Source organism: Geospiza fortis, unplaced genomic scaffold, assembly GCF_000277835.1.
Source record: "Geospiza fortis unplaced genomic scaffold, GeoFor_1.0 scaffold286, whole genome shotgun sequence".
In the NCBI taxonomy this organism is placed as follows: Eukaryota; Metazoa; Chordata; class Aves; order Passeriformes; family Thraupidae; genus Geospiza; species Geospiza fortis.
The window spans coordinates 1336770-1358570 of NW_005054444.1; the positions used below are offsets into that span (position 1 = coordinate 1336770).

At 41.5% G+C, this 21801-nt stretch overlaps 1 protein-coding gene across 3 annotated transcripts in view; it reads left to right on the forward strand.

The window, feature by feature from the left end:
• The window catches only part of FOXJ2 (forkhead box J2), a 27634-nt gene that overhangs the window by 3776 nt on the left and 2057 nt on the right, over positions 1–21801 (forward strand). The window contains exons 1-11 of one of the 3 annotated variants that reach the window (XM_031062287.1): positions 4923–4941; positions 12453–12805; positions 13318–13392; positions 15309–15377; positions 15734–15874; positions 16288–16486; positions 18346–18666; positions 19069–19170; positions 19638–19838; positions 20576–20674; positions 21241–21801. The exon at positions 21241–21801 is cut by the window's right edge and continues 2057 nt beyond it. In XM_031062287.1, the coding sequence (XP_030918147.1) occupies positions 12473–12805; positions 13318–13392; positions 15309–15377; positions 15734–15874; positions 16288–16486; positions 18346–18666; positions 19069–19170; positions 19638–19838; positions 20576–20674; positions 21241–21329 (1629 nt within the window). In that variant the 5' untranslated portion in view covers positions 4923–4941; positions 12453–12472 and the 3' untranslated portion in view covers positions 21330–21801. Of the gene's footprint in view, positions 1–4922; positions 4942–12452; positions 12806–13317; positions 13393–15308; positions 15378–15733; positions 15875–16287; positions 16487–18345; positions 18667–19068; positions 19171–19637; positions 19839–20575; positions 20675–21240 lie in introns of those variants that run through there. The other 2 variants (XM_005427403.3, XM_005427404.3) reach the window with 2 other exon arrangements.

The following is a 21801-nucleotide window of genomic DNA, read 5'->3' on the forward strand; positions in this document are numbered from 1 at the left end:
CCTCTGTCCCTAAACTTCAGCTCACCTTCATGTAGCGAGAGATTCCATCTGCATCCCAGTTTGGGTCTTTGGCCCTTTACTTCAAATGTCAGAAAGGAGGAGTGGTTAATGGCAACTGTGATATGGACAGCTGTCCCTCAAGAGCAGGACTGAGCTGATTATCTCATTTTACACAGCTGTCAGACAGGAATTGGATCTCAGTCATTAGAAACCAAAAGATGAAAAATGCTTTGGGACTCATTTTTCCATTTGCTTTTCCCAGCCTTGGGTAGAAGAGTAACCAGTGATTTTCATGCAGAACCTTCTGTGTTTTTGTAGTACTCCATTTGCAGAATCTGTTTCTGAGTGATGTTTCAGAAGTGAAACTTTAAAGGATACTGTTTTTGGTCTGGGAGGCGTCTTAGAGAATGTGAGTAGACCCTAGATTGATGGGCAGCCTAATGTGATAGCTAACATGTTTGAACTCTCCAGTTGTGTTAACTCTGAAGCCTAAAGAAAAGCCTTTAATTTGCTGTATTGTTGGCAGTTGCACATGTTATTTTAGCAAGAATATCCAGTTGATGTGTTCAACCTCCAAATGCTTATTGCCTTTGTGGGAGGCAGTATTGCTACTTGCTATCTGTTTTGCTGGTTTTGTTTCCTTCTTCCTTCTAAGGGATATAGGATGAACATCAAAATCCATAACGTATTTCTGCCCTGAACTCACGTTTTTCACTTTTTAAAGGCCGTCTGTGTATGTGTATTACTGAGAGAGAGCAAGCATGTAGCAGTATGTTTTCACAATTAATTAATTGCAAATTTTCATCTTAAGTTTGAAGTGCAAATGCAAAATACTGTGAATGTTTCAAAATTTGGAGATCTCACAGCCGACTTTAAGACCAATTTAATGCTATATCCTGTGATGCTTTGCCAAGATTTGGACTAGATTGTTGTTTTATCCATCTGTTTTGCCCTGACCAGGCTTCCTATTATGAACCTGATACTTCCTTAGGTAGGCAGCACAGATTTAAAGGTAGCCAGCAGAGATTTTGGTAGTGCCTGACCTTTCCTGAATAACTGGGCTCCATAGTATCATGTGGCACTCATGTTCCACTCCTGCACCTTTAAGGCCCAGCATGTTTCCAGCCTGCCTACTTCTTGATTCGCATTTCTTCCTGCACCCACTCCTCCTCTCAGTTGTTCCTGCTCCTTGCATCTCTTCTCTCTTGTGGTCCCTTTGGCATTCTGTCCTGTGGTCCTAGAAGCCTAAATGCTGCTTTTCTCTTCATCAAGCAAGCATCCCTCATCTTCTCACTAAGATTCTTCACTGGCAGGAGTCTTTTACTGCATCTCACAGGCTCTGGTCTTACTTCTACACCTGCATTTTGACTTGTTCCTGGTTGCCTTTTGTTAGATTATATGCCTGTGGACGTGTAGGATTTTTTGTCTGAGGTTATCTCAAGAAACTTCTTTTTTTAATCACTGAAAATAAGCAATTCTCCTTGCCTGGGGAATGGCACTTGGTCTCCATAGTCCAACTCAATTTCATTCTCCCACCCTTCCTTCTCTTCTGGCCCCTCTCCTTCCTCAGGAATAGCTATATTTTGGTTAGTTAGAATAAAACCCCCTTCTATTACATTCTCTGTTTCCCTCTAGCAGTTGAGGATCTTGGTTTTCAGAACTAGGCTGAGCATTTTGTGCAAGGCCCAGTACCTCATTCCTCATCTTTCTGAGCTGGTCAGTTTATTTCATACGAAGTCAAGAACTAAGGGAATGTGTGTTCTTTTTTTGGCCTTTTTTATGTATAAGAGAGACTGAGTAATGAGGGACAGGGTGAGATGATGAGTGAGAGCTTTTATACCTCGAGGAAAAGAATATTTGCTTTTTTGTTTTTTACCATTAGCAATTCAAATTTTGTTTATGCTCTCTGCTCTGTAAAGACTGTGGCTGATTATAGAAGAAATATGTAATTACTGTTAAAAGTTCAAATCTGAATAATTGAGAAAGAATCTGAACACTTTGTGGTCACAAATTAAAAGAGCAAAGTTCCTGAATTCTCAGTTTCCCCTAAAAAACTATTGTTAAGTAAAACCAAGACAAATTCTCCCTCCCCATCAGGAACTTGCAGAGAAAAATAAACAAGCTGGTAAAATAGTTATTTCTGAAATTCTTTTTATCTCTACCTGAACAAAGCAGACAAGGTTTGACTGTAGAGAACTGGTCTGGGTTTTGGGAGAGCAATGTTCTCTGTAAAGTTCTGCTGTTCCTTTGCTGGCTGACCTTGGACTGCATGCTTCTCCATGCATGGCTTCCCATTTATCCTGAAATAGGTTATTGATCCTTTATAAGGGTTCCAGAGTATAAGGATGAAAACCACTTTCTAATGGTTTTCTGCTCTTGCTGCTGATTGCCTTAATTACAATGTGATATTGAACTTAAAACTTCTATATGCCCTTTTTTTTGGCATTAGGAAACAGTAGAAGCCCCAATGTGTTTTTGTGTCATTTAAGGACCAGTCACTCCAAAATTGAAAGATTCTGTATGATTGTGTGCAGTCTAGAACTATTTTATAAAGTGACTTCAGTGTAGATATTCTCACTCCCTGAAGCTTCTCCTGAGATCTCTAATGACCTTTTCTTGGCCAAGTCTCAGGGTCTCTATTCCATCTTCATCCTTCTTGGCTTCCCTGCTGTTTTTGACACTTGATCATGCCCAGTCTTGAAATCTTGTCCTCCCTTGACTTTTGTGACAGTATTTTCCTGGTTTCCCTCCTAACTATTCCAGTCATTCATTCAGTAGCCTCTGCACTAAGCTGTTTACTTCCCTCCATATTTTTTTTCATAACTTAGACACAATAACCTACTTCTCGTATCCTCTCTTTGCTTTTCTTTACCTCCTTCATGCCAGGGATATTAAATGATGCAGTTTTGCATACTACCTTAACATATTTTTTAATTAATTGCTGCAAGTTTAAGACCCCTGAGGCCAGTGTGGAACTTGAGAAAGTTCCTTTGAGATTTGCCTTTGTTTCCTGATTTCCTCTGCTGCAAGCTTCCACAGTTGGGCCTATAACATGTTCTTGCTCTGAACATACAGTGTAGGACTCATCTTCCTGTTCATGGCCGGAATCTTTTGCTGCTTCTTTGAGTCTCTTTGGGTAACCCTTATGCTTCCTCCTTCATTTCCCATCTCTGTTAGTGTGAGCTATTCTTGTTGGCCTCTGACAAGTGTGTTATCTTCTCGTTTTGGTAGCATCACGATTGCTGAGGCTGTCCTCCTGGCGTGTTTTCTCAACACGTTGCCGTCTCCTCCTTGACAAGCCTGTGTTTTGGCTATCATCCACCACATAAGGTTCCAGCTTGTTGTGCTCGCTCTAAGGGGCCTTCACATTTCTGTTTCTGCCCTATCTGTTGCTGTCCCTTACTGCATTCTCCTTTGCTGTCCCAGCAACACAAGCATGACATTGTGCTTTTCCATTTTTTGCATGAACATCTCTTTGCATTCTTCCTCAGCTGACTCATACCTTGATACGCACAGGAATATTGCCAGCCAATAGAGGCCAGACATACTGGAAAGTACTTATTTCATAGAACCCCAGAATCATTAAGGTTGGAAAAGGCCTCTCAGAGCATTGAGTCCCACTGTTAATTGCATATTTGCAATTAGCTGTTTTCAAATATGCAAATAGCCGTTATTTGCATTTTTGAAAATTATTCAAAGGTCTAACTGATACTCAAATGTAGTCGCCTAACTGTATGTACCCCACTCTCTCTGGCTCCTTTTGTGAAGAAGCATGATTGCAAAAAGAATAAAGAGCAAAAGAAATAAAGATTGTTATAAGCAAAGACACAACATCTTGAAGACTGGAATCTTCAAGGTTAGAGCAGAATAATATTTACTTGCAGCTGCAAGGTGACAACTGTGGCAAGCATGCGTGTGGAAGAAAGGGACTTCTTTCAGTGTCTGTAAAGAGATGAACAGAAGATTTAGTTTCAGGATGATACACAAAATGGAGCATTTTGTGAGTAGGATGCCAAGCAGCAGTACTACTGTTTTAAGTAAAAAGAAACCATTAATTGTGTGTCTTCTGTGGTAGTGTGGTTCTGAATCCTCTTGAATTTCAAGAGTGGTACAAATCTTTTCGAGTTGTGAGCCAGGCAGGGATTGTCAGGTGTTTTGTCTACTGGAAGAGAGTTCTGTCAGTTTGAGAATAACAGCTAACAGAATAGTAAAAAGGAATTATGTTAAAACAGTGGTTGAGACTTAATTTATGAGCCTCACACAGTATTATTTGATTCTTCTGATTGTTCTCCAACTTCAATTTCAGCTGTGCTTTGCTCTCAGACTCCTCTTTAACAGGCTTCTCTGCAGTGCTTTGGTAATCTCAACCCTGGGAGCATGTGCTCTGTGTACATTTTGGGCACGTGGTATTCAACTAATCTGCACTTGATACCAATTTCCTTTTTTCCTATGAATTCAGTACAGAGTTCTTGCTACTGCTTGATACCCATTTCCACGAGTGGGTTGTGGTTTGTTTCAGCAACTATTGCAGAGTTCATATTGACTATTCTGTTTTCAGTGGTTCAGCCTTTGGTGAACAAGTTCTGACCACCTGCAGTCAGATTTTCATTTTCCCTGTATGTGGCTGATGTTCCTTTCTCTACCATAGAAGCCTTTCACTATTGCTGTCATTAAAATGCAAGGCTAACAATAATTTTTCACCAAGAGACCCATTTTTTAATGTGAATAAGAATACAGTTTTCATTTATAAGCATGTTACATTCTTTTAACCTGTGTCTCTGTATATGTCTTTGCAATGCTGTGCAGATCTTCTGAGCAAGAAGTGCACATGCTGATCTACTTCTGATGTTGTCTCTAATTTCAGAAACAATCTGGGTATTAAATCGGTGTTTACATATCTTCTGCTGCAGGTTTATTACTGGATGTGATTCTGATAGGCAGGTAAAATTTAAATCCTTCAGCTTGGGGACTCTCAAAAGGCTGGTGGAAATACCTGCTCTTACCTACCGTTTCTCTACCACAGACTTCCCAGTTTCCGAGGGAAAATTTCATTTCAGATATGTGCTCATAAATTTGACTTATTCCGAAACCAGTTCCCTCTACCTTTCTCAGTGTAAGAGTAATTGTTCCGTTAATGTTCTTAAAGCAAATGTCAAAGATTTCTCTCCTGCCTTGGCATATGCTTGGAATTACAGCTGCTACTTCCAACGGTGAAATATTGTGTAGTGGTACTGAGGGTGGAGGGATGCTGCAGAGACACTTCTGCTGTGGTGATGTATTTTCATTGCGCTTCTTCAAAGTGCTTGGTTTACTTTTTACTTCAAATCTTTTATTGGGAGGGTTGTCATGGGACATTTGGCTTATTATTAGAATAAATCTTTTCTAGTAGTCTTATTACAAAGGAAATAATTTCCAGCTCAAAAGTATTTTATGTATACCAGTATTCTCAGTATCATTTAGTGTTTCTTTTGACAGGTGTTACGCATTCCCCACTTTACCTTACACAGCATCATAAATAAACAAACTGGTCCTAACTTTGAACACGTATTTTCAGACTGTCTGAGGAGTGTCTGCAATGTTTGTGTAGTATTTCTCAATGTTTTTTTTCCCTGTATGTTTATATAGCAGACAACAAAAACATTTGATTCGTTGGTCTTATTAAAATCTGGCAAGGCCCTAGCTATGCTCAATCCTAGCCTGTTATGCCCATAAAGATACTGCTTCTCTTGACACGAGCATATTTCAGGCTTTGGCTATAATGCCATCTGTTGATAAGTTTAAATAAGCAGGTCAGGTTTTGTAAACTATACCATTTGTCAGTTTCAAACAAAGCTAGGACATAATTGCCTTTGGAATTGAATCCTGATGCACTTTCAGCATGAGGGTTTGGGTGACTTTATAGTTCTCACAAGACTTCATGGTTCATTAGTACCAAAAATGCCTGCACAGTCAGTGCTGTTCATTTACTAAATTCAAAATACAAATTTATAGCCTGCTTGTGCACCTTTCACAAAATGGCGGGAATTGAAAGGTCCTATGATAAATGTGCTATCATAATATTTATCTAATCTGTAATGACAGTGAAAACAATTTTGTTTTCTTTTTATTTTTCTTTGAGACTTAAAATGAACCTTATTTTGTTGAGATTTCTATTCATTAAAGGAAAATCATATCTGTATAACAGTTTAATTACAACAAAACGATTAGTCGAGCAATTTATATTAAGCCTAAAGTTTATATATGGCCTAGAAGTTTTCATCTGCCTCTAACTGGTGATTTTCAGTACCATCTCAGTGTTTTGTGTGACTTGGAGCAAATTTTCCATTCAGGATACCACAGTCACAGTGCTGCCTGTGTTCCATGAAGCAGCACAGCATTCAGAGCTGTGCAGTCTTGCACACGCAGTAGTTCTGAGCAGGGCTGTGCAGTCAGAACCCGACATGTGGACAGGTGCACACTGTGACACTCATAGGCAATAGCACACCGTGTGCTCTTAGGTGACAGTGGCTTCCTTTGGTTGGATCCCTTTTCCCTTTGTGGCTCATGACTAGTGAGAACCATGTGCCTCCTGTTACCATATCTGCAAGCCTGTAATTGGGAAAACATTTTTTGGCTTGTTCTACTGCTCTCCAAAAAGGGAAGCATGGTTCTAGGGTATGAGAATTTCTCTTACCTCCTTGCCCCCAGGGATGGGTTTTCCTCCTTTCATATGGCGCTGAAGGCAGAAGGGTGCTGTCAAACTGCAATGCCTTTCTTTGTCAGTAACATGACACCTATCATTCCTTCCAGGTTAAGTTTCGTTTTATGAACAATACCCACCAGCCTCTCTTCCTTCATTTCATTCCAGAAATATAAACATTTCCTGAAGGCTTCTCACAAGGAGTTACCAACACGATAGATAGCAATTTCAGTCTGGGCAGATAAGCAGTATCCTCTTTTCTTATTTCTTACATGAAACAGTATTTCTGTGAGAATGCTTGCTTAGAGAAGATCGGATTTTTAAGTGTTTTATTCCTGCCATCTTAGTTCACACCACCTTCTTTATGAGGGAAAGCACATATCTTAAAATGGCAAATTTCTCTTTCTTCTAGACTCAGCTAAATTGATTATTTTCCCCTTCTTGTACTGGATGAGGACACAGTTTTTTGAATGTGTAATTTACACAAGTACATTAGAACTGCCTTTTTTTCACCAAAGTAGAGGCTCTTCATTTCTTCATGCATGTTTTACTTTTACTCCTCACATGTGACATCATTTCAGAAAGGTCGTAGTCAAATAGTCCTTTTTTTGGCAGTTTTTTGATCTGCTAAATACCTTAGAGACTAGGGATATCTCTGAGTATATTAGATGGATATTGTTAGTTAGATCAGTGGATCTGTGTTTCAGGCACTGAAATACAAGTGGTCACCTATTCATAGGTGTTCTGCAGCAATGTCTGTCATTGCTTGGTAGTCTGTTTGAGTTTTTTCTCTCAAAGTTCATGTTGAGAAACTTAAGTCTCCTTTAAATCTTTTTGTCATAGTGTTTTGTTGGATCAGAATACTAGCAAATAAAGCAACAGTGAAAGTAAACACAGAAAAATGTAAATGTAGAGATTTATTCTAGAATAGGCATCTTCTGTAGGCAGTGCACAGCATTGTGTGGCTCCCTATTTCAGTCCCAACTGATTCTACCTGACCAGCCCTTGAATCCAGCCTTAGAGAATGCTTCAGGCTAAAAGTGTTTATTAACTCTGTGCTCAGTGGGACCCTTAGTGTGTTGCTCCCCACATTTCATGTGTTTTTCTGTCCTGATGGGCAAGTAGCAGTGATCCTGGGTAAGATCTGACTGGCTTAGAGTGAGCATTTGCAGAGTAGCAAAGTACAGGTTTCCTCAGTGCTGCTAAGGGATGGCCCTTACTGTCCCATCAACAGGAGCCTGGCTTGCATTTACAGCAAGAGCTTCCATTTGCTACTTGCAAAGATTTAACGTAAGGCAGCAGTTTTCTCAGAAAGCTGTAGGTCTAGTCCCAAGTGAATTGGTGGTTATTAAAAGGTATTCGATGCAGGAATTTGCTTTAATACATTTTTCTTATGAATTGGACGGATTCTTGTCTGTTTAACTGTAGTTCAGGATCCATGCTTGGCTGGACTTTTTGCATCTCTCTGACCTGTCTGACTTGGGATTGTACTGTAACTGTTTAGTGCTTGAGAAATGAAGACTCTGCCGTCGCCTTCCAGCTGTTGATGGTGGTTATGACCTTGGCTACTCTAACCTTGCTTTTTAAATTCAGCCAAATACATAAACAGATAGCATTTACCTTGTAAAGTGGGACATTGTGAATTCTGGTCTTCGACTTTCTTTTTACTTCTTGAAAATTAATTCTGACTTGCTAATGTGGTAGGATTTTTAAAGCACCCTTGATTTCAGTTCCATGTGTTTATTAGTTATTACTGGTTTTTTCTTTGTTTGAGTGGGATCATAAGAGAAGAGTTCAAAAGATTTGCCAGGCAATAAGCTGGGAAAGGAAAGTTGGAAGAATGATCAGCTGCTCTGGTTTGGCTGCAGTCTTGTTTTATCATGCCATTTAGTAGTGTCAAGCTGATGCACCAAATACTTGGGTCAGGTGAATGAGAAGTGCAACATAAATTAACAGTAATACTTACTGTATATAGCAAATATTCTTTTAAATAATTTAGTAGCCAATTACACTAAATTATTGTTGCCCTGAAAGTGTTCTGGAATTGCCACATTACCTAGTGTTTGAGTATGCTCAATTATTACAGATCCCATATTGCCAGCAAATCCAGTAACATGATCAAGTGCAAACTTGGAAAAAAAAGGTCTTATTCCACTGCTTTGAAATTTCCCATGTGATTGCTGTTTGGTCTGACTCTTTGCTTTCTGTCCTAAATTACTGTCTAGTGTATATCTTCTTATCTTCTTAAAAAGCTGCTGTGTTTTACTGAAAAGTCTTTCAGTACTGGGTGACAAGTGCATATATAAACACAGGGTTTAGTTTGGAGTTTTTTTGAGTTTGGTGGTTGTTTGGTTTGTTTGTTTTGGTTTTTTTTGTTTTTTTGTTTTTTTTTTTAATGATTTTTGGATTTTGTTTTCTTGTCAAAGATTTTTATAAACCATGGAATGAAAATACTAAATTTCTTAGTGTGGGTGTAATCTGACCCAATTCTAATTTTGCTTGTCTCTCTGACAAGTGTATTTTGTACAAATGCACAAAAGCTTGTGTATTTGATGATGGGGATGTTGCATATCAGCCTTACATTTTACTGTATAGTCAATCATCCCAGATGCACTACTGACATAACCTGGGCAAACTTGAAGCTCTGTGAAAACAACAGTGCTTTCTTCTGTTTCTTGAATTTCTGGTGTTTCAGATTGGTATCTCAATCTGCCATAGGCTTTTATAACCTAGTTTTCTGGATTTCTATGCTTGTCTTAAAAAAACAAAAAGGGGGGAGGGGGTGGAACAGATAAATTTGTGTTTATTTTACTTTGGAGTTGTATTGTTAGTGCAACTGATATTTCATAATGGTTTAACAAGAAGCAGTAATTTTTTTTCTGCTTGCACCATAGAAATTAAAATTTATATGAGACACACGAAATGAAGCATTCAACTGATCCTTTAGCTCACATTTGTTTTCTTCCAAGTGGGGTACAACTTTTAACGAGGGCTTTACCTCATTAATAATGAGGGCTTTACTGTGAAGTTAGCATGTAAATGTAACTGTGTTTGATTGGTCTGTCTATCCCTACTGGATAAAAATATATTGTTGCTTTTCCCTTGTATTATTCACAAAAGAATAGTCCTGCTATTTTTTTTAAATATGTGTAAATTTCAAATGTTTGATACTAGATTAAATCGGTCAAAATGAGTTATTCAATAAAGCTCAACTTGAGGGGGCTGGATAGTGGAAAGCCTTTTGCAGCTTGGATCAATTAGCTGTGCAGCAGGTAGTAATGCCTGTCCCAAGTGAGAGTGTGGCAGATGAGTAGATGGGTGAGTTGGTAGCTGATGGGCTTTTCCTTTCCTCCCCAGAAATAAAAATGTTTCCATTCGCCATAGATGCTGTGGTGCTGCAATTGTACTTCTCATTCTGGGTGCCTAAGAGAGTGAGTGATGGTGTTAGCTGTGCGATTAGGACCTGTTTCCTGAGGCCAGGGCTGTGAAGCCCCTGCCTGTGGGGGCTGAGGGATGGATTTTGTTGGGGTATTGTGTAGGTGTTTGAGCCCTAAGAGGTGTGGTGAGCACATGCATGGAAATGAAAGGTTTAGCGCATATGAATGCGTTGGAGTATGGACTTCATTGCTTTGGTGCTGTGAGGCACTGGAGTGCAGAAGTGAAAGGTAGAATGCATATGGGTGTGGGGGAAGAACGGGTAGCTTCAGTGTCAAAATGCTGGGTGCATCTGTCTCTGGATCTGTGCATCCACACTGTGTTATTGTCAAATGCCTATTTTTAGAACGAGTGTCTAATTGGTATTCATGCAGATGGGTGTCTCCCTGTCTCATCTGATCCACTCATCTGAGTGATGCACTCAGTGGGAGGTGTCTGCTGACGAATCTTTCCTAAGCAGAGTGTGTTCGTGTCAGTCTCTTCCCTCTTACATATATGCAAGTGTTTAATTTGCTATACAGACATAAGTGTGTTTGTGTGTTTGCCTTGTCTGTGCTCCAGCATGCTCAAAGAAAGTACCATTTAATCTTCTGGAAAGACTAATTTCAGAAATTAAAGGTGTAGGATTTGCATGCCTTCAAGACATGTTTCTTCTCTTTATGCAAAGAGCAGTGCAAGTTATGGGCTTGGAAACTTAGCTCCCTCAGTCCAGACTTCAAGGGATTGCTCCCAGTATAGTAATGCAGCCAGTCGTGAGTAGGAATGATGGACTTTCTGCTGCCTTGTCTACCTGCAGCAGACTACAGAAAACTTAGTGTGCTAAGTGTGCAAGTTCATACAAGTCCATGCTGCAGAATGTTTTCTTCTTATAAAATAATTGTTACGTAGAAATCCCTGTATACAACTGCTAGCCAGGTGTGGTTTATTTTTCTGTGGGGAAGTGTATAATGTTTATGAGAGAAAACATTCTGAGTCTCTTCCTGCAGCAAACTTGTGTGATTTCAGACAAGTAAGCTTTTTCTGTGTCTCAGAATTGGAGAAAATACTTGCCTGCTATAGTGTGAATTAAGCAGTGTTTAAATATATATATATATATATATTTTTTTTTTAGCTAACTGGCCTATTTTCCAACAATTTTATCCATAAGTCTCTAGGTACATGGTGAGTTGAAAGTAAGAGATAAGATGGGGAAAGCCAAGAAAGCCAAATCTACTAGCCAAAAATCCAACTTCCCATTGAGCTTACAAGTTATATTTTATCCTTTCTTGCTTTTTTCTGAAATATTTTGTTTTCTTCAAGAAGCCTTTCACAATTACAGAGATATCATGCACCATGTATGAGTAAATAAAACACCAAATAAATACAAACAAAATAAATATTTAAGAATGTGGCATAGATCGCATATTTGCACAACAGGAAAAAAAAGAAAAGATTGTTGGCTCAGTGAACAAGTGCTACAAGAACACTGACTTTTACTGCCTACACTGTAAACACTGAGTTATCACTCCCTCCTATGCAAAGCTTTCAATCTGCAAGCCATAAACAGGGTCACTGTTCGTTTTAAGCGCTGAGAAGCTCTTTGCTTTTAGGAGCTGGCTTGTGTTGCTATGACTTTAAGCAGGCAAAGCTTTAACTATTATGAGCTTAATATAGTCTGTTCCAACTTGACATGGTAGATGTAATTATCTATATATAGTATTATGCATGATCTTGGTGTTTTAAAATGAGATATGTAATCCTAGCTCTAAGGAATAGGATTCATTATAATGTCACCTAATGCAAAAAAGAGAGGCTAGGCCTCAGAGAGAAATTAATTTCCCCTCAAATTAAGATAGTCCTGACTTTGCAGATGATCTAATTAAATTGTGGTTTGTGTGTGGCATGAATGAATATTCTCTTTTAGCTATGATCTTCCTCTTACCTGACACCGTAAACCTACTGGATCACACGTAATCTTGGGGAAGAGTACCAAGGTTATATGGATTATGTAGTAAAGGAGTGAATGTGATGTACCTGCTGAAAGGGCTCCACTTCCCTTAAACAGATCTTGGCTTTTTTCCTGGGAGCAGTGCCCTGGGGTAAGCTTGCCCTAGCAATGTTACCATCAGTGTGGAAAAGCACTGTCCCAGCTGCCCTCAGTACAGATGTTCCTCCTTGAGGCAGAGTCATGGGCCTTTTGGAATGGTTCTGGCTAGCTGGGAGTAAGATACATAAAGTAGGATGATCTTCATACAGGTATTTGTGATAGCAGGAGAAGAAGGCAAATTAATGTTTCTCTTCTTAGGCTTCACCTTGTTTGTGTCTCAAGGGTTTCCTTTCCTCTCCTTTCTCCTCGCAGATATTCCTGCTTCCAGCAGCATGGCCTCTGACCTGGAAAGCAGCCTCACTTCCATAGACTGGCTCCCACAGCTTACTTTAAGGGCTACTATTGAAAAATTAGGGGGTTCCTCACAAGCAGGACCTCCAGGGTCTGCCCGAAAGTGTCCCCCAGGCTCACCAACAGATCCCAACGCCACACTGAGTAAGGATGAGGCAGCAGTGCACCAAGATGGGAAGCCACGTTACAGCTATGCCACTTTGATCACATATGCCATCAACTCATCACCTGCCAAGAAGATGACGCTTAGTGAGATCTACCGTTGGATCTGCGACAACTTTCCCTACTACAAAAATGCTGGTATTGGTTGGAAGGTGAGGGCTTGCATCACTGAAGTACCCTTTCTCTTTTGCCTAATTGTAAGGCTTACTTTCTTAATTCTTAATTCTATGCAGAATAACTTCACTGATTAAAATAAGACTGATGTAAAACCAAGTTGACCAACTGGAGAAAATGCAGAGCCAGCAGTCCCATTTTCTCTGAGAATTTTGTTGAACTTATGTGCACTAAGAAGGAGTGCACACAAAACCCACTACCACCAACCAAGGAAAACAAAAAAAATCCCCCACAAAACACACATCACTACCATCCTCTGCATCGCACTGATGCTATTTTCATTGCACCTTCTATAGATGTAGAGGCGGGTCAGCCCCATATTAAACATCTTAATCCGTCCCTTTCCATAGCTTCTGTTCTGCCCCATTCCAGCAATATGTAATGAGCTTTGGCTTTTATGTACCATCCTATTTTCTCTGCTCCAGCACATACTCAGAAGACTGTATGTTTTTGTTGTAGCACTTACCTCTATCTCTTACTCTCTCATCAGAACTCTATTCGTCATAACCTCTCTCTGAATAAATGTTTTCGAAAGGTGCCTCGACCAAGAGATGATCCTGGGAAGGTAAGAAATCTGCATGCTCCTGGGCAAGCAATTTAAAACTGCAGGGAAATAAGCTGGGGTTGCCCTTTCTAACTCATGGTTGGAATTTGAAACCTAAAGTGTAGGCAAAAATGGAAGCAGTAGTAAGATTTACTGCAGTCCTTTGGCTACAGAAGCATTTACTTAAAGGGAACCTGTAAAGGAACTTTAAGGGTTTTAGTAATTGTTTTTCTTATCTGTGATCTTCAGTTGACTTTAAAGATACTGGCAGAAGTCAAAAGTGTGATTGAATGTACTTTATTAATTTTGTTTCTTTTTCTTCTTTATCTTTGTGTGTAAAATGTGGGTATAGTCCAACTTGTTCTGCTATGAGAGAGCATAGCAGCTGCTGGTGAACAGTAGGACTGTGATGTGACATCATGGATTTCATGGAGGCAGGATCCATGGAAATGAGAGCAGAATTGCTACTTATGTAGATTGCAAAGTATTTGGTGTTGGAAAAATATGTCATCATCACATAGTTTAAATCTGTAGAAATTATTTACGAGTAAAACTCAAGAATTTAGGAATATGGTGGCTAACTAAGGAAAGCTGTGATAGTACACATAGATTGTAAAGGGGAATTGCTAGCAAAACCAAGACTTGGCATCTTGGCATGCAGATATTATTGTCTGAAAAAACCCACAACCAAACAAGCAGGAGGAGATGGTAGGGGTAAGAAGCTGTGTATTTAGACACAAGGATTGTCTCCTCCCCGTCATCCTAAAGTTGCAAGAAAGGACCGTTTGCTCAGGCCTTTATTTCAGGTTATATTTAAAGGACTGTGTGGTGCTCAGTTGGCATCTATAAGTGGAAATAGTAGATCTTTGAGGATCACAGCTCAAAAATACCATTAATTATGTGGCTTATTCCAGGAAATCCTGACTGGCTTAAGGGTATATGTTTGCAGGTGTTCATTGGCATGTTGGGCTGGGCTTATAATGAAAACCTGTGCTTGTTGCTTATTCAGATTATTCAGATCTTGATGGGAGGTTAAAACAAGCTAAATCCACTTTAGAGTTGTTTTTATACTTAGAAGACAACACTCATAATTACACGCTGTTTTATATTGAAAGGGAGGTCTAGGGGTTGACATGTACCCCTATCCTCTCCCAGACAGGAACAATAACATTAGGCTGATGAGATCTGTCAAATTTTTAATATCTCCAGGGATGGAGATAGCAAAACTGGGCATTTGTTCTAGTTCTGCACCACCATGATTGTGAAGCGAGTTTTGGTTATATCCGACTGTACTTTCCCTTGCTGTAACTTGTATTTTTTGCCTTTTCTTGTGCAGTACATTTTTTGGGAAGAATTTGATTCTGTCTTTTATAATATGCTTACACAGTTGAAGGCAGTGGTTTGATCCCCTTAGCTTTTTCTTGTCCAAGCTAAACAGACCTCTCTGTACATAATTTGTTTCAGTTCTTAACCATGGTTTACTTCTTAGCCATCACAGGCCCTCTGTGGATGCTTGGAGTCTCACAGTCATGAAAAAAGAGCAGTCCTTCTGGCTGTCTCTGCCAAATACCAACGTTGAGTTGGTTCTCATGAGTTAATCATAAATTCAGATTGTGAGGAAGCCACTGAAAGGAGTGTGCAGGCCCAAAAGAGTTCACTCAGCTGGAATCAAACCATCCTTTTGTGTCCTTTCTCAAGAGTGATGGAAAGTAGAGGATTCTGCCTTCCACCAGTAGCATTGTTCCTCATAGTTCAATGCAACCCAGTGCAAGAAAGGAATCTCTTGGCAACACCTGAGTCTCAATTGTGTGAGGTTCTAGAGGATGGTCCTTGTGGTCCTAATGTTTAGTTGGTGCTGCATTTCTTGAGTCAGCAGCCCCCTACTTCAGGAAGCTCTGTGATTTCATCATTCATTCCCCAATGGGTTTTCTTTCCAGGGCTCTTATTGGACAATAGATACATGTCCAGATATATCTCGCAAGAGGCGGCATCCTCCAGATGATGACGTGAGTGTTTTTCTTTCCACACAGCATGGAGTGGGCTGGGAATTCCCTTCCAGCACCAGACCATGATAATGTTTTGGGGTCAGGGTGTATAGATGGGCAGAAAAAGGCCAGGACTGAACGAACTAGTGTGTATGTCCTGTTGATTGCCTGTTGTTGCTGCTATTCAGTAGCAAAGTTAATCTTGTAATCTTGTCTGAAGTCCTTTATCCTGACTTTTCAGTGACTAAGGCCCAGTCCTCCTCTTTTTTAAGCCATGAAATCTACAGCGGGGGAGCTGGCTTCCCATCTGCAGTTTCACTTCTCCATCTGTTTTTGATTTCTGCTCCTTTCCTTCTCTCTTTCTTCCCCATCCACAGATACCACAAGACTCCCCAGAGCAAGAGGCAAGTAAAAGCCCCCGAGGGGCCGTTCCAGTCAGCACAGAAGCCTCTTTGCCGCCTGAGGCCACCCCTCAGATGTCGATCCAGAGCACCACCCCCATTGCTAACTACAGTCAGGTGAGGAGTGGGGAAAAGGATAGAAGTGGGAGGAAAAGGAGAGTGGGAGGAGTGCATGAATGGAAAAGCGAAGTGGTGAGGAGAGGGAATTGTGAAAATTGTGATATGGAGGCAAAAATAAAAAGAAGGGAAGGAGCTGAAATTGCAGAGATAGAAAATAAGGAGGAAGTGAGTTTTAGCAAAGGGTTGGATGGGGATAAGGATAAAGGCATAATGGTATTAGCTGAAGAAAAAGCTGGAGCCATTGTGCTGTGGTTGGTGTTCCTCAAGAAAATGGCGTTTGGGAAGATTTGTTGGAAGATGAGCTAAGTGATACGGGATATCAGTGCATGTTCTATGTGTATCTAGTCTGATCTCTGTCTCAAGCTGCAAATCCTAGTACAGACTGAAGGCCTTATTTCTGCCTCCCTTAGCAGGGTGCAGGGCCTGTGGATGTTGCCTCTACTGTAGCAGGGGGGCAGGGCCGTGAAGGGGCCGATGTGCCACCTCCGCTGTACAGTGCCAACCATGACTTCAAGTTCTCCTACTCCGAGATCAACTTCCAGGACCTTAGCTGGTCCTTCCGAAATCTCTACAAATCCATGCTGGAGAAATCATCTTCCTCTCAGCACGGTGAGTAACTACATGCGTCATGTGGGGTGGGCAGGTATCTGCCCACACAGTCTTGTCCATTTGGCATCTCTCAGAACTTTCCTGGTTTAGGAGCCTGTGCAAACAGACTTTCCTTCTTTGGCATGCTGTAATTACTTCTGCCAGGAGCTGATAAGAAATCTGCATGTCCTTTTATGCATTGCTCCCCCTAGTTCTCTCAGAATAAAAAAGCACAATGATTTAAAAATGCCTTGTGTTGATACAAATGCAAATACTAAAATGGCAGAAGCTGGGAAAAATTAAGTCCTGAAGAAAAGCATGTCAGAGAAACATTCACAGTCTGTCAGGCTAGAAACCGTAAGAGGGAGGGGATTGTGGCATCTGGAGTTTCTCAGGAGAGTGGAAAATCATCATTGCTCAGATCTGTTAAAAGTAGGATTGTACAAGGCCTTGGAGAATTGAGCTTTGTGGATTTAGAGCAGAGAAGAGAGGGCCACCAACTCCATTCATATCTTGCATTTCTGGGAGTGAATAAGCAGCCAGAAGAGGGCAGAATCACTTCAGGTATGAGATGTCCATGGAAAATACTTCAGAAAAACTTAAAGCTCTTTCTGCCTTTAAACACTCTTCTAAATATTAATCTGGTGTAAAAAGGAATATGTTGTTACATGAGCTTTTTGCCTGTGCTATCAGCCATCACACAGTGCAGGCAAAGTTTGTCACTCCAGAAAGGGCCTCCTGAACTTGAAGCTTCAGTGAAATAAAAATGTATATACTTTCACTGCTTTCATCATGCTGGCACTCCTCGTAGGAGCCTGTTGTGTGAGGTATTGTAGTATGAGCAAGCTAGAAAAATGTAGAGAAGAGCCTTGGCTTGGTATGTTCCTCTGATTTTACAAATTTAGCAGCTGCTGTTTTTTTCCCTCCAAGTTGTAGGTTGCATGGCAGTGTAGGAAAACTTGCAGTTTTTGAAAAAAATTTGTTGGCAACTTCTGAGTCAGGATGGCAGTATTCATCCTTTTGCCCTAGGACAGTAGTAGGATGCTCGAAGGGTTGATGTTGAATCTAGTGAAATTGTGAGGCTTGCTTGCAGATGGTCAAGTAAAGGTACTCAAAGGAAGAAGCGAGTAGCTCGGGTTAATGGCATGGAGTACCCCTGACTGTGGTTTTCCACAGAGGTTCCCCAGTGCATGGGGAGAATGGACAGGGGAAGCAGATAGAAGAGATCTGCTGAGCTCCTGGTGTTGGGGAAGGATAGAAAATACCTGATGCTCTCACGTGTAGAGGTTGTCTGAAATACAGGAGGATAGAAATGACACACCCAGTGAGTCAGGAGGAATGAAAGTAATAAAGGAGCCCTGGTGTGTGCAGTGTGCTCTTTGTACCAAAGCAGAGTATTTTATGACCTCTTATGATCAATGTGAGAAAAATTGTGAAGATTCCTGACCAAGCTGCTTGTAAGAAGGGAACTGAAGGGAGTCTTTGGAAACAAGCAAGTCAGATGCATTAAGTTATCAATTTCCTAAATGTTCTACTGTTTTAAGTATGCTTAATGGTCATTTATAGGAAAACAACATGTGCTTGACATTTCAGGAGAGGTTGGGTTACTTTGGTCAGTCTAGGAAAAAATCCAGGGAGGAACTTAAGTGCCTAACGCTGTACTAAAATCCTTCTGGTCTTTGTTGTAGAGCATTTTGTTTTGTGTCTGGAGCACAGCAAGGGCGTAACTGCACAGGTGATGGTTGCTGGCAGCCTGTAGAGGGCACTCCTAAAGCTTCATAAATAGCGGGATGAGCAGTGTGAAATTAGAGCTGGATAATGTAAGCAGAGGTCTGATCCAGGCTCTCTTAAAGCTCCTTCCTCTTTCATTTACTTGGCAGGTTTCTCTTCACTCCTTGGTGACATGCAGCCCTCCAACCACAATTACTACATGTACCAGCAGCAGCAGCAGCAAGGCCCCTCCTCAGTGGGTGCTGCTCCCCCACTCCACACTCCAACCCCAGAGGGTTGCCCATCCCAAGGAGGAAAGCAGCAGGGTGGTGAAGGTTATGGCCCTCCACCAGTGATGTCCATGCACCCGCCCCCGATGCAGCATGGAGGTTACCACCAGCATCAACAGCATCACCCACACTCCCACCCACAGCAGCAGCCACACCAGCAGCAGCAGCAGTCACAGGCTTCAATCAACAACGCTGGCTTTGGTGAGTCAGGGGTGATGGAAAGCATGAATGTGGAAAAGGGAGCAGTGAGGAGCCCCCAGAGAGAAGTCTCACAAGTGAGCTTTCCCTAAGTAGTGCCTACTTGTGTGTAGAAAATGGGGGAAAGTAAGATAGGCTTGAAATCTGAGAAGGAAATTGCTTTCTTACCTGGAGAATGGAGAATATATCCAAAACCTTGGGTTTGGGATTCTGTTAAGGGATGCAGCATAAAGTCAGGGCCTTAGTGAAAAAGGAGATATTGCCCCTGGTTTTCCAAAGGGAAAAAGGATTTCTAGTTGCTGTAGCATCAGGCTCTTTGGTGAAGAGGGGCCAATCTTTTTCTATTAAGGGGTGGAGAGGAAGAGTGATCTGTGTTGTATTAATATTGTCCCTGTTTCATTCCAGCGTTTCCCCCTGATTGGTGCTCCAACATTGATTCCCTGAAGGAAAGCTTCAAGATGGTAAACCGGCTGAACTGGTCTAGCATTGAGCACTCCCAATTCTCAGGTCAGTGTTGGCCTAGTGACTAAGGCTAGTGACTCAATGACTAGGGCTGTAGTCTAGAACATGCAAGTGCTGTGCAGGGATCTATTTTTCAATGTAACTGTGGCAAGTGCCTGGATTTCTCAGTGATTCACCTCATTTTTAAAAAGAGGTGTCTTACTTCATGGGTTCTGTTAAAGATCCTGAAGCACTTGAAGGATCACTGCAGGATTTGGAGCAGGGAGAATTAAGTCATAAAAGTATGTCAGAAGGCTAACTGAGCTTTTTCCTTCCAACTCTTCCTTGCCCTACCTGAGTCAGTGTGACAGTATCTTAGATGTGGAGCTCTTCAGGAGTCTGGCGACAGATTTGAAACAATAAAGATTGGTTTGTGAGGAGGAGGTAGGATTTAGGGACAGAAGACAGAAATTCTTTGCAGGGAAGATCACAGTGTGACTGCTGTCTTTGACATTCTCCTCTGTCCCCTGCAGAGCTCATGGAGAGTTTGCGCCAGGCTGAGCGGAAGAACTGGACGCTGGATCAACACCATATTGCCAACCTCTGTGACTCCCTTAATCACTTCCTTACCCAGACTGGTCAGCTCCCTCATCTGGTTGGCCCACAGCAGCCCCCTCGAATCTCTGATTCTTGTGCCCTGAACAGTGGCAAACAGGAGCAATCCATGAACCAAGGTAATTAGGAGGTGACGAAAATGACATGCAAATGAAGGCCCAATTCTGTGAGTATCCTAAATTAAATAAATTGCAATAAATTGCAGCCTCACCAGGCAATGCAGCACTGAGCAACTCAGAGCTGTTCATAGCAACTCAGCCTTCTCTGGCTTTAAAGAACTGGGATGTCCTATACCTTGGTCTGGACAGACTGCTGTTATGTGATGCATGCTATTGACAGGCAACCTCCAGGCAGGAATATATTTAAAAGGCAAACCTGGAAGAGGAGAAGAGGTGTTTTTTAGGTGACGAACAGAGAGGAATGGCAAGGTAGAGAGTTTGCTATTCCAGATGGCAGGAATAGTAAAGGAGAAAGCTCTTGCACCCTTGTTAGAGAAATACTGTACAAGGAGTAGGGGATGCATTCTGAGGAGGGGATATGGTGGTTTTGATAGAACTATAATGGTGTGTGTCATCTAGTACTGAACTAAATGGATGATATTGAGCCAGCTTGTAGTGTTTCTGGATGAAAATTTTCTTCTCTTATAATAATAGAGAAACTCCTGCTGGTTTCAAGAACAAGATCTCTGACCAAGCTATAGCTTGGAGTTAGGACTCAACAGCTGAACATCTCCTCAGTATCCTGTGGGTCTGAGTGAGTTGCTCTGTGGCTGAGCTGCCACCCAGTCAGGGCCGAGACTTCTGACCTGAACATTAACACTTGGTTTTTTGTTTTCTTAATTAATTTCCTTTCACAGTGAACTCCTATGGTCAGCCCCAGCCTCCCCATCTCTTCTCCGGGCCATCTCCTATGTACCAGATTTCTACCCAGGACTCTCCGGGATATAATCGCCCAGGTAAGGGGTGATGTTAAGGCATATTACACCAATGAATATTAAAGAACTGGTTCCCAACCCCTTTGTGCATTTCTCCCAAAGCACTTAGTAATCAAATGGAGCACTGTGCGTAGAGAGGGAGCATGGACTGCAAGGAACCCTCCATTCAGGGCTGTGTTATAGATCTGGGAAGGTTTAGGATTTCAAAGGCCTGATTTCTTTCACTTCACATAAACAGTCTTCTAGCTTAGTCTCACCCTCAGTTAGTTGTTCGAAGACAGCTGCACATGAGAAGCTTCTGTTGATGAAGCAGTTTGTGCTCTAGCAGTCAGCTATGAGGTAAGTAAAGGAGGCTGAAACTTCTGTAGAAGCTGCTGTGGAGAATTTCACAGCAGAACATTCCCAGACACTGGTCAGTGCTGACAGATTAATGCCTGTAGTGTTCTTGCTTGTTAGACTGTTGGAAAGGAAAAGGCCTAAATCACTTTTGATTTCTTTTGCCCAAGGACCCACTGTGAAGAAACATGTAGTTTTAGAATCTAACTCTCCTATTTCCCTTTTCTTCTTTTTTCTTGTTTTTGGCTCAGCTCATCATCTGGTCCCTCGGCCTCCAGGGCCTCCTCCAGGCGCCAATGAGGAAATCCCCGATGATTTCGACTGGGACTTAATCACCTAGCGAGTTACAGACTTGATAGCCCGTCCTTTATGAAGGACGTGGGAGGGGAGGGGGACATGGGGTCAATGGTGTCAGCACCACCCTCCCCAGCCTCCCTGCCTTGCCTGTATATAGATATATATTCTCTATCTCCGCCAGAGAAGCCACCGCAAGATGCTGCCGAAGATAATCCTTCCTTGCGTCCTGTTTTATCTTCTTTTCTTCTTTTGTTTATTATTATTATTGTTATTATTATTATTACCAATAATTGAGCACAGCCCTCCCCCTCCTCCGGTGGCCTCAGACGCATCGGATCGGCTCTTTTGTGTTGCGCAGTGCCCTGTGGAGGGCGGGAAGATGGGTCCTTGGTGCCATGAAAAGACCTTGGAAGGCTGAATCCTCGAGTGCATCTTTCTCTGCCTCCGTTATTTTGCGTTTAACAATCCCTCTTTCACTTCAAGGTGGCCGGTGACTCTGTCGTATTGGCTAACAG